General features: G+C 40.2%; 2 protein-coding genes across 6 annotated transcripts in view; both read right to left on the bottom strand.

Annotated features, from left to right (window-relative positions):
* C9 (complement C9) overlaps nt 1-590 on the bottom strand; it is a 36,180-nt gene extending 35,590 nt beyond the window's left edge. The window contains exon 1 of the mRNA XM_090332018.1: nt 422-590. Within this exon, the coding sequence (XP_090188144.1) occupies nt 422-498 (77 nt within the window). The 5' untranslated portion in view covers nt 499-590. The remainder of the gene's footprint in view (nt 1-421) is intronic.
* A 7,525-nt stretch (nt 591-8,115) lies between these two features.
* Nucleotides 8,116-14,248, bottom strand: part of Dab2 (DAB adaptor protein 2) — a 49,195-nt gene continuing 43,062 nt past the window's right edge. For 3 of the 5 annotated variants that reach the window (XM_090332016.1, XM_090332013.1, XM_090332017.1), the window contains 4 exons: nt 11,421-12,044; nt 10,769-10,878; nt 10,248-10,314; nt 8,116-9,807 (listed from right to left, as the gene is read on the bottom strand). In XM_090332016.1, coding sequence (XP_090188142.1) covers nt 9,806-9,807; nt 10,248-10,314; nt 10,769-10,878; nt 11,421-12,044 — 803 coding nt within the window. In that variant the 3' untranslated portion in view covers nt 8,116-9,805. The remainder of the gene's footprint in view (nt 9,808-10,247; nt 10,315-10,768; nt 10,879-11,420; nt 12,045-14,248) is intronic. The other 2 variants (XM_090332014.1, XM_090332015.1) reach the window with 2 other exon arrangements.

The raw sequence follows: 14,248 nt of genomic DNA, 5'->3' as shown, positions 1-14,248 counted from the left end.
ATTAACCTTTGTCTCATCGGAGACAAAGGGCAATATGACTCATAGTTAAAAAGTGTCAGGCATGGAGATAAAATGGGGACAAGATTAGTTTCTAGAATTTTAAACTTCTCAGATATCATGCACCGATAAACTTAGGTTTATCCTGTGTTGGTGACCATTGGCTTTATCTCATAATTGTAAACTTACGGAGTATTTCAATCAATGTTTGAATAATTTGTCAAGAGGAAAGCCTCTGCCCATCTCCAACAGCAGAAATCTTACAGACACAACCTCTGTCTTCTTTTCAATGTCTAAATTCGGAGGTTTTCTCTATTACTACTTGGCTTAGCATTTTTGTTTACATTGCTGATAAGAAACAAACCTTGAGATCGCAAATCTCGCAGTGACATTCCAGAGACAAATGGACAAGCTGTGGACTCACCTGGGAGTTGGTTGTACAAGCAGGGTGCTGATTTCTAAGATGTAGATTGCCAGCACGAGCCATTTGCCCAGGGCCATGCTGTTCCTGCTATACAGCTCCCAGAGTCCTCAAAACACTCATCTGCCCGAAGCCAGAGGACAGGGAACAATTCTTGCTTGTCAGTGCTCAGGGTTTTTGTTAATTTGGGCTGCCTGGTACCGAAGTCCAACTGAAGGAAAGTCGTTTTGTAATTCTTAGTCTCCTATTTTCCCATATTGACAAATATCTCTGGGCAATGAACCAAAATGTGGAAGTGGGCCAGACGGTCAGCTATGCTGTGTGGAAGTGAAACCAAACAGACCACCCATCAAACCAACAACAGCAACAGAACTCCCCAACAATTCTCACCTTGGGGGACTCTGGAAGAGAGAGGCTAAAGGAATGAAATAAAGGACTGTGGGTGATTCTCATGGAGGCCTAAGCTCAGTATAAGTGAAGGAACAGAAAGGAAGGCATGCTATCTGCATCACATGTGAAGAGCAGCTATGAAGATTGTTTCCATGTGGGGAATTTTCTTTGTAAAATTTACAAGCATATTCATTTGAGGAATGGGATGTGAAGTTCATAAAGACATTAAGGAGATCCTCTAAAATGACATGGCTCCCGTCTTTCAGTTATACGTGTCAGCAAGATAGACTCTGAGATGGAAAATTTTGCCCCACCCCCAAAAAAGAATGTGTGGCTTATATTTTTACATTTTCCAGGACTTAGGGAAAGAATAGGGCGTTTTGGAAATAGTTCAGAATATGGACTCTGCCCCCGGAGCTGTCTCCATGCTAACAAAAGTTGGAGTGCTTGAAAACTGGGTTCAAGTCTGTCAGCTGTAATGTTCCAACATGGAAGACTCACATATTCTCACAGACACTAATGAGATATCTATGAACATAAATTTGTATGGACCAGAATATGATATAAGAGCCCTGCTAAGAATCTCTCACTAATATTCTTTATAATCTAGAAGGAGAAAAGCAAGGAGGAGAGGTTTCAAACATCAGGCATTCTAAGATCTGGTACTCATAGTCCACAAAGTAAAGACTTGTGACGATCAGATTAAAGAAAGACAAAAAACAATGTGGACATATTTTTTACTGTGTTCAAGTGTAGCGTAAGCAAATTTTTGACCCCATATCTCAGTTCATTTGTCTTCTCCAGATTCATTTTGCTAATCCTTCTATACAAATAGAGCTAGTCAATAATTACAGGAGATTTTGGGCCAGGAACTTAATCCTGTCCTGGTCTTGCATTATCTCCTTTACTTTTTTCCCACTTTTCTGATTTGTACCTTGTCTTTGTCTTGCTTTCTGTTTATCTGCTTAGTTTCTAATCTCTACAGTTCAGGAGTTGGTGGTAGTTTTTAAATTAAAAGACAAAGAAAATGGTCATTACTGATAGGGTTTAAAACCCTGAAGGGCTTAGGAAGAGTTCATTTTGCTGTACAAAATCATCTATGTTTAACAAATAAAATCTATACACTGTTCAATGTATAGGTTTAATATAGTTCAGTAGGAACATGGCATTTGGTAAGATTTAATTTTGAGAAAAGTTTACATCAATATAACATAAAATGTATGTGTGTGTGTGTGTGTGTGTGTGTGTGTGTGTGTGTGTGAGAGAGAGAGAGAGAGAGAGAGAGAGAGAGAGAGAGAGAGAGAGAGAGAGAGAGAGAATGTGTATATGTGTGTGAACAGGCTTCCTCAAAGCAACATGCCTAATCTGACTGTAGATATAAGATGTTTTCCTATTTGTAATGCAGAAGAAATTAAGGGCATATTTCTTGCACCCTATCTCTTATCTTAAACAGCTTAAGACATACATATAAAAATTGACCAATATTGATGGTAAAGACCTAAATTAGCAATGGACAAGTTGTGATTAAGTGGATACAGTGCTTTTTATAACAACTAGACCAGATATTATACTTATAACCAACACTGAATTCATCCTGAAACTGAGCTGTGGAAGAATAAGTAAAGATCAACTCACCTAATCAAAAATGGCTAAAAGAATCTTAACTCAATCTTTGTTCTTCTAATAAGCATAAGAACATGCATGTGAAGAGAATAAAATCTAATAAATATAGAATCAAAGTATATTATATTCATGTTTGGAAGTATCAGACTGAAACTCCCATTCTACACAGTGTGCACTAATTTAAAAAGTGGAAAGATAACCATAAAAACCCAGAAAAACGTTTAAAAAATAATGAAGACCTGTGCATAAAAGTCATGCTGTCAGTGTTCGTGGTAATGGAGTGGGTTAGTTGAAGATGAAGTACAAAGACCCTGGCGCCTGGGTTGAGATTTCATTTTAGCCATTTAGTGGTTGGGTGACCTCTGGCAACCTTGAGCACTTTGTGCCATTCTATAACATGGAGGTGGGTAGGCGCCTGCCCAGAATGGATGAGTTATGCATCGTAAGGAAGTCAGGACAGGGATGCTTCTAGTGAACGGAAGGTGACTGCTTCCTATCGGGAGTCAATGACTTCTGCAGCCTGTCGTTGGGTCCATGTTTCTTAAAATGGGCCATGTGCTACTGGTAATGAGAGCAAGCTGAGAACTTAGAAACATCCAAGCACCAGTGTCTTATATGCGTCTTCCAATGACTTTACAACTGCAGTAGCACATCTTTTTGTGTTTAACTTAGTACTAAAGTTTATATGAAATGACACTGGCTCCTGTCTGTAAACCTTTATTACTTCAGGTAAGACACCTGATAATGCTGCATTACAGACCAATCCTCTGTATTCTATAGCTTCCATTCTCTAGTTCAGGTGCCTCACTGCTGGCTTTGCTGACTATTTTCTCCACAAGTATGCCTCTCACATGCTCCGAGGGAGCAGTGGAGCCAGATCTGCACTTGCAAATGGCCTGACTTTGCATTAAATTACCACTTGGGTTGATGACAGATGCAATGGCTTATCTAGTATCCATTCCCAAGACTTTCTCCTCAGTTCTCCTATCCTGGATAGTAGCACAGGCCCCACTGATAAAGATTTTGTATTTGAACTTCTGGAAAGAAGTCAAATGAGAGCAGTGGAGCATGCTATCAAGTAGAGAAAGATATGCAGTAGCTCCTCCTTCTGTGCATCTCACTTGCACATGTGTTGCCTATTAGCACAAAATTAAGATTTCTCATGAGAGGAGGGAGGTCCATATTTGAACGTGAGGTGAGTGTAAGTGTATTTATGCTTTTTAAGACTGATTAAGTAATTGGAGGGGGTTGGGGGCATATGCCAGCAGCTAGAAGGGGTGACACTTTCAGCTTGAAACAGAACTTGCTCCCAATGCCAAAAGGAACACAAGTGAGCAAGAAACACCGTCATAGCTTCCTTGCTGGCTTTATTTCCTTGTATTAGTTGCCACTTACAAGTAATAATACAGAAGAAAAAAATGCCAAAGCAAGCTAGCATTCTTTTTCTTCATCATTTGTTCACCAGTAATATGAAGAGAGAGAGCACTGGTAGCATGTACATGCATCAAGAAGCAAAAGAAAAGCAGTTGAATCAGTATCTACTCTTCTGGTAAGAGCAGAATACACACACACACACACACACACACACACACACACAAACACACACACACACACACACACACACACGTACAAGCATACACAAGTAGTAGGATACAAATAGTAGAATACACATTGGTTGACTTGAAGATTTTCACATAGGAGTTAAAATTTAGTGATAAAATTCATGCTATTACTGTAGCGTTTATGATTTGTTTTAGTTAATGTCATTAAATAACAAATCAAATGTATTATGGCAAATCTAGATAAAGAATACAAAACACAAAAGGCTTTGTTTATATTGTCCTATTTGGGGAGGCATTTCCTTTCCACTGTGAACAATGGTCCACATGTGTATTTGGCCCTCATCCTCACAAATTATGCGTCCATCCCTGCCTCTTCCTCAACTATCTTTACTACAGAGTTGCTAAAGATAAAAGCATGATTGCACAGCCTCTCTGCTACCTAGCAGTAGCCAGGTGACCAAATTCAGGCCAATGCAACATGGATGAAGCAGACTGGTGCAAGGAATAATCTTTGGTCATGGGACCTTTTCCTTCTGTCCACCTTGAATACCAACAACATATGCTTGAAGTTATGCAGCTATCTTGTAGCTACTAGGCAATCAACATGAAAACAGAAATTCAGCCTGTACACTGGTCAAAATGCAGAGCTGAATCTATATCTTGAAGAGCTGTTGAGCAACCACCAGTATCTATCAACCTGGACACACACAGACATAACACCAAAACCTTCACCTTAATGGGATGGTATTAGAGGTAATTAACTTTTCTGGGTAACTAGGTTTAAATGAGGTCAGGAAGGCTCGGTTCCCCATGATGGGATTCACATAATTATAAGAAAACTTGACTCTTCACTAGAAGGCTGACTGCAAACCACGACAAAGGCTTTCACTAAAAACTAGACCTGTGAGGGCCTTGATCTTGGATTCTCTTTGGCTTCTAAAAGTGGGAAAAATAAATACCTATTGTTTCTTTTTTTAAATTTCTTTGTATGTATGTGGTACTGCGGAATTGAACCCTGGTCTTCATGCATGCTAGGCAAACACACTACCACTAGGCCAAACTCCCAGCCCCAAATGCTTGTTGTTTAAACCAACTCTGCCTAATCTAGGGTGCTTACTAATTTTAACTACTGGGAGCCCTTCTGTTACTGTAGTAAAGATGTAGGCTGAGAACAGTCTTAGTTGAGCCCCAGAGTCTTCTATCTAAAAAAAGACAGCCTTCTGGCTCCCAGCCCTATCATTTCCTACTGTCAAGGTCCTAAACCAATCTGCTACGCCAGTTGACGGAAGCAGGAGGCAAATGTCATGTCAATCCTTCCATTCCCTTCCTTTCCTTCTCTCTGTTAGTTCCCGTGTCTAATACTTTCTTTTCAGCCGATTCCAAACAAAACTTTCATCATGATCAGTCAGAAGAAAGTACCAGAAAGAGACAACTTCCGACAACACAGAATTCCCTCTTTTATGACCCCAAGATAAAAATAATGACTGATATCAATCAAGAGGAAAAATATTGAGTAGAAAACTATATAATCAACTTCATGATGCAGAAACAACAGTGAAGACATTCGCAATTTCTTCCTCCTTTTTAAAAAATATAACAACCTTTTTTGGTCACAAACCGCCCATATTCTGTTCTCTCTAGAGACCACCCCTTATGTGATTTCAATACATAGTAGAGGTTTAGTAATTAAGCATGTAATTCCAACAATGCAAGGGCAGAAGAGGAGCTGGGTCATTAGGTGAGATGACAAATAGCTGGCCATGGCCCAGCAACATTGCCGTAATTAAGACATGTTAACAGAGCTACTCTTGATAGAGTCTTGTTCACATCCATGTTTGGCAGAACCACTCAGAACATGAGTTTTAGCTATATTTAGAAGAAGCGAATTAGTTAAAAACATGCCATTTCCCAGCAAGCTTTATTATTTAGCAATCTCTTCGAACGGGAATAGCTTAAATATTTACTAGGGACTTTTGCGCAGTGCTTATCTTTCACTGGAAGGCTTTGAATTAAGCCTGTTCCAGACATAAGGGTCAGAGTTCTCCATCATCAGGACATTCCAGGATCAACCAAACTCCTGAGTTAGCTACAATCTTCGTATTTCCTCCCCTTCTTGTTGTCAGTACGGGAAAGACACAGACTCACCTTGTGTTTGGCTTAATGGAAGAGTCAGCCATTGCTGGCTGAGAAGATCTCCCTAGTAACACAGAGAAAACGCTCCCTGGAAGTTGGAATGAATTGTGGTTGCCTTAAAGCTCTGAGAGCAACTCATCATGACTTATAATAGCAGTGAGTCCATGTCATAGAATTATGGCATCAATAGAAAGAAATGTTTTGTGGAAATGCAGGATTGTCTTAAGAAAGTCAACACCTTCTCCCTTCATATTGCCTTTGTGTGCATACTAGGGCTCCCATTAGACATTGCACTTCTAGCACGTGGTCTGAATACCACTGCTACTAAGTCTGTTCTCATTTTGCAGGACATTTCGGTGCATGCCTTAATGCTTAGCCAAAAGCCGGTTCTACTGCTGCACTGAAAAAAAAAAAAAGAAACTGTCTTTGGATGCATGAGATCAAGAGCCATCTGGCAAGCAAGGTCTCCAGCATTATCCACTGGGAAATAATGCACAAGCTCGGAACACTTGCACAGGCCCAATATAGGAGCTTTCTTGAGATCATCCTCAGTGGGATCACTTCCATGTCTTTGGGAAGCTATTTTGTATAGAGTCTCTTTTGCTGTGTTTTGCCTCACTGTTGTCAGAAACAGGCCAAAAATTTCAGTTCCTGGGAAGCCTGCAATAATGTGAAACATGGCACGACAATATGTACTGAAAGATGACTTCTTCCCCACAAGCATCTTAGTTCCACAAGAAGCCATGTAGAACACCAGCAAAGCCTGCCCTAGATTGTTCTGCTTAGAGGTCTGGAGGTTTTGTTGGTGTTTTGTCTTATTTGCAGTGCTGGGAATCAAACCCAGGGCCTTGTGCATGCTAGGAAGGAGTTTTACTATCACACTACAGCTTTCTTTGTTTGCTTGAAATGCCTGAGAACCTTGAACTTTTATAATGGTCAAGAATGTCTGCGTGTACTAATTTTAAATACCTGTGATCATTGACCTTCCTTCCTAACACTGTAGCTTAAATCAGTCCCTTAAAGGTCAAACATGAGTGAACAGGGGAAAGTAGTGGGTAAAAGACAGGGACTAATAGTGCAGTCATGAATGGTTTTCATATCTTGAGAGGTTTCTGAAGCAGTTCTTATCCATGGACTCCAATGAATTTTCAAGAAAGGCATACGCGTGGATTTGAGATAGGAGAACAAGCAATTGTATGGTAATTTGCTCATGGGTCTACTTCATGTATTTTCATATTCTGTTCATCTTTCTATCTTGAATACATTATAATTAACACTTCCTTACTTGTCTTGGCATGGGTACTATAAATTAAGCAGTTTATAATTTATTTAGATATATACATATATTTTAACCTATTATATGCACATGTAGAAAATACAGCTCAGTGCAGGACAATGTATGGCAAATATTCATCAGCTATTTGAGGAATCACTTGCTCAAAGTCACTCAGCACATCTATCCAGCATGAGCAGAATAATTCTCACTTGGCCAGGTGCCATTAGCATAACATTCTGTTCATGAACTCTGAGTCTTATACTAAAATAAGTTATTTTGATCTGTTAGATAAATGTTGCTGAGTACCTATTGTATGGGCGGAACAGTTGGCTTTGTTAAAGAACAAAAAATGAATGAATGAGTGAATGAATTATTTTTTGTGGGTCATAGGGCTTGAACTCGGCCTGGGTGTTGTCCCTGAGTTCTTCAGCTCAAGGCTACCACACTACCCTTGAGCCAAGCCCCACTTCCTGTGTTCTAGAGGTTAATTGGAGATAAGAGTCTCAGGTCCCTTTGTGCCCGGGCTGGCTTTGAAACTTGATCTTCAGATCTCAGCCTTCTGAGTAGCTAGGATTACAGGTGTGAACCACTGTGCCTGGCTTGAGTGAATGAAATTTTAAAAAGAATACTCCAAGTGTATTTTATGCCTTAAGCATAAGAATTAATTTATCACAGGTCAATTGTCAGAAAAAGCTGATAGCAACCACATGAGCTTTTGCCATTCCAGTTTATTGAAATGAGTAGAACTATAGCTTTCTTTGTATACAGAAAAGTGCACAAGAAAATAAGTATGTACAAAACAGTTGTGTGGCTGATCATCACTCTCAAAAAGTTCAACTACCTAGAAATAGTTACCTCCAGTTTAGTACTTTTAGGTATTTGGACTTTTAAAGGACTATTTCAAGTCTGTATTTCTAATGGACTGAGTAAGAATCCAGACAGAAAATTACGCCATAATAATCAAGTACTACAATTAAACATAAAACCACAGGACTTCAGCTTGGACTACTTAAGGGCAAATCAATACAGGCTCCCAAGGCCACCTTCATGTTCAAATCCGGAGCAGTCATTTTCTTTGACCAAAAGGTGGCATTGTATGGGGTCAATCAACACCCACAAGAAACAAAAACCTGAGCATTAAGAGATAACATTTAAAAACCCAACATAAACAAAACTCATTTTGGCAAGAACAAGCCCTTCACAATTGAGCTAACCATATAAGTGAAAATGAACTGGGGACATTTCCAAGGTTACAAGGAGAAAAATACGGCATATATTTGGATTTTCAATATTAACCCTAAATTACTTATTTAACTCTCATATGTCTTCTTCATACCAACTGTAGATTGGGGCTTTGAGAAAGTATTCTGGTTACTTTATAAAGGCCTAGTCTGACCCCAGGTGAGGATCTGATGATGTGTTTGGCACAGTCACATTTAGGCTCATAATGTCTTTGCTGTGTTGTTCTTCAGAATGTGATCCTCTATGGCTCAACGTCTTCTCCACATTAACTGCTCATCTAGGACTTCAGCTCAAAGAGGACGATCTCCTGGTCCGTGGGGGAGAGGAGGCAGAGTGAAGGTTGTAATCACTCACCATTTTAGTTTCTAGACTAGCAGTGAGATAGAAAGGAGGTTCCAGGTCTGTGAATCATTTCACTAATTTTTTTTGCCCCCATGTAAAAAGGGCCTCCTTGTAAAAAGGTAATAATGCTAGATGAATCAAGACCATTCAGAGGGAAAGATGAAGAGAAATGAACAATGCTTTCCCTCTTCTGCAATGTAATTAGCAGAATATTAGCTGCGGCCTTGGGAGGAATTAATCTTCAGAGAAGGAAAAATAACATATGGAAAAGGTCACCAGATGTATTAGATTGCAAAGTCTCTGAGGCAAAGCCGGACTTGCCGACATTCTTATTTTATAAAAATTCTCTGTAAGAGACTATAAGAAGTTTTGTTTAAAGATGGCACCTTGCTGTATTAGAATCTTTAGGTTTTGCTTTAAGCTGATTTTTGTCTCAAAATGATTGGGCCATTTATTCAAGGTAGAATGGTATGAGGAGTTGTGGTCACTGCTTTCCCAAGCAGAGGTCAAAGGAAGAACATTCTAGAAAGTTCAGGAATATAACAGCAAAGGTTCTTTCTGTAGGAAAGATACTTCATTTACATTTAAGCTAGAGAGTTTAGGGTTTTAATTTAGGTAAAGCCAAAGAATCAATTTAACGTTAGCTTACACGGAAAGTGAAAGGCATTTTAAAAGTGAAAGAGGCAACAAGAAATGAGGCAATGGATTATGTCTCAAAGCTGGACCAAGGACAGAGGTCAGGACAGGTTGGGCTATTAGCTTTGTCCATGGCTCCTAAGGCCAACCTTTGTGTTCCTCTGACTAATCAGCATTCCAAGTTCCTAAAGAGATATGGAGGGGGAAAAATGTGTGGTTAGAATTTTTGAATAAGAATGTATTAAATATCAAGTCATTATTGAAAATGCATCAGAGTTCTCAATGTATTAATTGAAAATGTCATTGCTATTATTATCTGTCTATATTATCAACTAAACAGTTATAGGCATGTATGTGCAAGAAAAAATACAGTGTACATAGGATTTGATATTGTCTAGCTTCAGGCATCTGTTACAGGGGATCCTGACTATATTATTTTTGATATACTTAAAAACACCCAATTTAGTCATTGAATTAGCTAAGTTATTCAGTCCCATATTGGTTACTCCAAAATTACAGATATTTAACCTCCCAATTTAAAAATAAGACCTCACCCTTTCTCCTCAGGACCTTTCTGAGGAGATGACCACCCCACAAGATAAACTCAGTAGGATCTTTTACTTACAGAAGGCAAAAGGATTTCCAAAACGGTCCCTACATACATCGGAAGATGCAGGTTGAAGAGAAGCCATCTATAAACATAAAATCATCCAATCAACAAAAAACAGAGCCATCGTACTAAAAACACCTTTATATCAAGACTCCACATTCCTTTAAAAACCACTACTCAGACATGTGTATCATTCTAACATGATCCATGTATATTATATATTCCAAATGGAGAGGAAGGCAAGGAAAGATCAGTCAGTTGAGGTATAGGATCATAGGAACTTAAGCTCAGAAGCCTGTAAGAGGGGTTTTAAGGTCGCATTTGAGGTCAGCTTTCTGCCTCAATGCTCTCACAAGCCATCTGAAATGAGCCATCGTGGATGTTTTCTGTAGCATCACTTCTCAGTTTCAGGAAGTCTACATGCATGGGTACCCGGGGATGGGAATCAAACAGGCTCCACAATTAAAAAGCTCTGATCCCAGCGAGGTGACTCGGGTCTTATCTCCGTGTGCCTCAGATTCCGGATCTCTACTTACGGAGGGCTGTGGTGAGCTGAAGAGACCTTTAGAGAAAGGGTTCTCGAATGCGTTCTCAGCAGATTTGGTAGTTGGCAGGGCACTTTGTCTGGGAGTTGGCTTTGGCGGTTCTAGAAGGTGACAGAACCAAGCCATCAGGAGATATTTTCCCCCCTCCAAACAGCACACATTGTCTTCCCATCAGCTTATAGCTTAAACAAAATTAATGCTATTCTGCTGAAATTTACACTGGTGTCAGAAAAACCACCACCACCACCACCACCACCACCACCTGGGAGGGTTCCCTGTGATTGTTACAGGGACACACCCTGGACCCCCTCACTCCCTTCCTTCTCGGCCCAGAGAGCTTGTATATGCAGATTTCCCTTGTTTATGGATGTAAAATGTATGGCTATCCAGCTCTCCGAGGTCAGGAACCTTAACATTTCAAACCTTGGGAGGCCCTTTTAAGAATGGTCGCTAGAGGGCAGCAATGTGCTAGCTCTAAGACTTAGCCAAGGGCAGTGGTGAAAGGGTGATGGTTAAGTTGCCCCCTAAGCCTATACCAACAGAAGCAAGAGGAGAAGAGAGTTCTTCTGAGGGACTTTCTGGGCCAATATGACATTGGACACATTTGCTGGCCCCATAAGGTAGAGAGCGTTCAGTGGCTTACCATTGATCTTGCTCAACAACTGATTGGCATCAAAATCATCACGGTCTGCGTTCTCCTGAGGAATGCCAACTTTACTGTTGAAATAACTGGAGAAGGCACTGGAAGTCCCCGCGGGCGGCTGCTCTCCTTTCCTCGCAGGTACGATGGGTGGCTGCCGCAGCTGGAAGTCTTTAAACATTTCTTTGACTTCTTTGACTTCTGTGTCCCCCAGTGGGTCTAAGGCAGTGAAGGCATCGCTGGGGATGTCTTTTGGAGGACCAGTTCTGGGAGGTGGCTGAGGAGGAGTGGCCAGAGGGGACAGCATAGAAGATGGCTGAGTGGAGATGGAAGTAGGGGGGAAAATATTGCTCTGAAAAGGATTCCCCAGAGGGCTTGTTGATGACCAGGCATTGGTTGCCACAGATGTAGAAGCTCCCCAGATGACAGGGGCTGGAGAAGTTGAGGCTACGAAAGATGAAGGCTGGCTCCAGCCTTGAATAGCTTGATTTGTACCAAACACCATCGGCTGACCGAAACCTGATGGTTGAGCACTGAGCATAGCTCCTGGGACTGTTGTGGAGGGCTGATTGAAGACCACAGGTGCATTCCAAGGTCCAGCTTGAGGGGGTGTAACTGGCATCCCTGCTGAAGGAAGAGGGAGACAACACTTACGGAGAGGTAATGAGTTGGGGGGGTTGTTTTTGCTTTGTTAATGAGCATATATCAATGGCCTTTCACTGTGACATTTTCACATATGTGTGTGGCGTGCTCTGATTCAGTAAGTTAGCTACTAGTTGCGTGTCAAAACTTCTTCTTACCACATCCTTTTGACTTTCAGCATTGGAAGGGCATATGATCCCTAATATGGGTGGTAAGGGAGGAAAAATGAGCTATTAGCACACATACATAGGCACACACACACACATGCATTCCCATTTACTGATGTACTTCAGATAACTTGAACAGACCCTCTCAATATCAGAAAACTGATTTGTTGGGCGAACCCATTTGTACATTCAAACCACACTGACTACAAAGTACTTCTGCAAGGTAATCCATTTGGCTCTTTACTCCTAGATTTGATCTTTTCATTTAGCAGCTGGCTTCCGTCAAGAGGCTTATGGAAAATAGCTATTACGCATGTACAGGAAGCCTCAACATGCTTCTACCCCAAAGAAACTATTTCAAAGTTCTCTTGCTTTCTAATGCTGCCAAAATTGACACAGCTATATAAAGAGAAGATAAAATTCAGTCGATGCCAAGATAGTTTTAGACCTTTATAAATAAAAATGGAGTAAAGGCTGTTTCCCTCTGGGAGAGCTGTTTCATATAAAAGTGTTTCCTGCCTGTGTCACTCACTATCCCTTGCCAGAAGTTGCAACAGAATATTGAAATGAGAAAGGAGGAGAGAGAAGACAAAGAGAAATAAATATCCTTCTCAGGTAACTAGCCCATGATCTCTCTGGGTGAATGGCTGCTTTGTCAACATCATTGTCATGTTCATTTGGAATTCAAAAAAATCCAAATCTCTTTAGCTGACTGCTTCTCAGGAGAGAATTGTTGCCTGGATCTTGTTCTAATATAGAGGACATTTTCTTTCCTGCCTCTTCCCAAGTGTATTAATGAACCAGTAAAACTGTCACCACGAACAAAATAAACCTAAATTTAGTTTCATATTTATTTGTGGTATTCATGTTCTGCCCTGAAAACCTACTTGTTTTGAGGTCTGGAGTATATTCTTTCAGTAAGAGTTTTCTAACTGACATGATGAAGGGAAACAAATCCCTTTGTATAACTACATCAAGATCTTGGGACTTACTTTTGCTTCTAGAATGACAAACATTTTGAAAATGTAAGTCAAAGGCTAGGTGGGCAGAATTCCTGTGTTGGCTCTAGGTAGTACTTGAATTCTCTGCTGTCACGAATGCTGTTCATCGGACCGGAAATAGATTTGTGGCATTCACAAACAGTGGCAGATTTTAGAAAAGGTTACCTTCCTTCATCAATATGCTTATTTTCAAGGTATCCTAGATGAGCTAAAGAATATACTTACAGGTGGAAAGGTCATAATAATGCTATGAGCAACTCCAGTCCCAGAATATTCCCCTCCCATTCTATTTCTCAACAAGGCACAGGGTTAATGGTATCTTAATTAAATACTGATTTCACAGTCAGAAATTAGTCTTTGTTTACATTAAAGAATATATTTATATTTTCAAAAGACTAATTCTCCTACATTATACATACAGGTCCTAAAAGTGGGTTGAAGCAAAATTATTGTTAATATTTTTTAAAGTTTATTAACCACAGACAGTTACTCACTAATGATTTCTACCAATTAGATGACTAAAGTAAAATTAAGTAAAAGGCTAGGAGCTAGTGGCTCATGTCTGTAATCTTAGCTATCCAGGAGGATGAAATCAGAGGATTGTGGTTCAATGCCAGCCCAGGCAGGAAAATCCATGAAATTCTTATTTCCATTTAACCCCCAAAATCCAGAAGTGTAACTGTGGGTCATGTAGCATAGTCCTAGACTTGAGTGAAAAAGCTGAGGGATAGCATCCAACCTCTAAGTTCAAGGCTTGGTACCAGAACAAAGAGGGAGGAGGAAGAGGAGGAGGAGGAGGAGGAGGAGGAGGAGGAGGAGGAGGAGGAGGAGGAGGAGGAGGAGGAGGAGGAGGAAATTTCTTTTATATTTGACTACTTGCCTTGGGAAAGTGTACATCTTTGGTTTTCAATCATATCAATGAGAGTATTATTTGTGAGCAAGACAAATATATTTTCTAGGAATTAAAGGCTTTCCCAGTGTGTATTTATTGTCAGCCTTCATTGCCACCCAACAGATTGTA

The sequence above is a fragment of the Megascapheus bottae genome, chromosome 4 (assembly GCF_031878675.1).
Source record: "Megascapheus bottae isolate mThoBot1 chromosome 4, mThoBot2.hap1, whole genome shotgun sequence".
Lineage (NCBI taxonomy): Eukaryota > Metazoa > Chordata > Mammalia > Rodentia > Geomyidae > Megascapheus > Megascapheus bottae.
The sequence above is the reverse complement of the archived record's forward strand: the minus strand, read 5'-3'. Positions and strand labels throughout refer to the sequence as shown.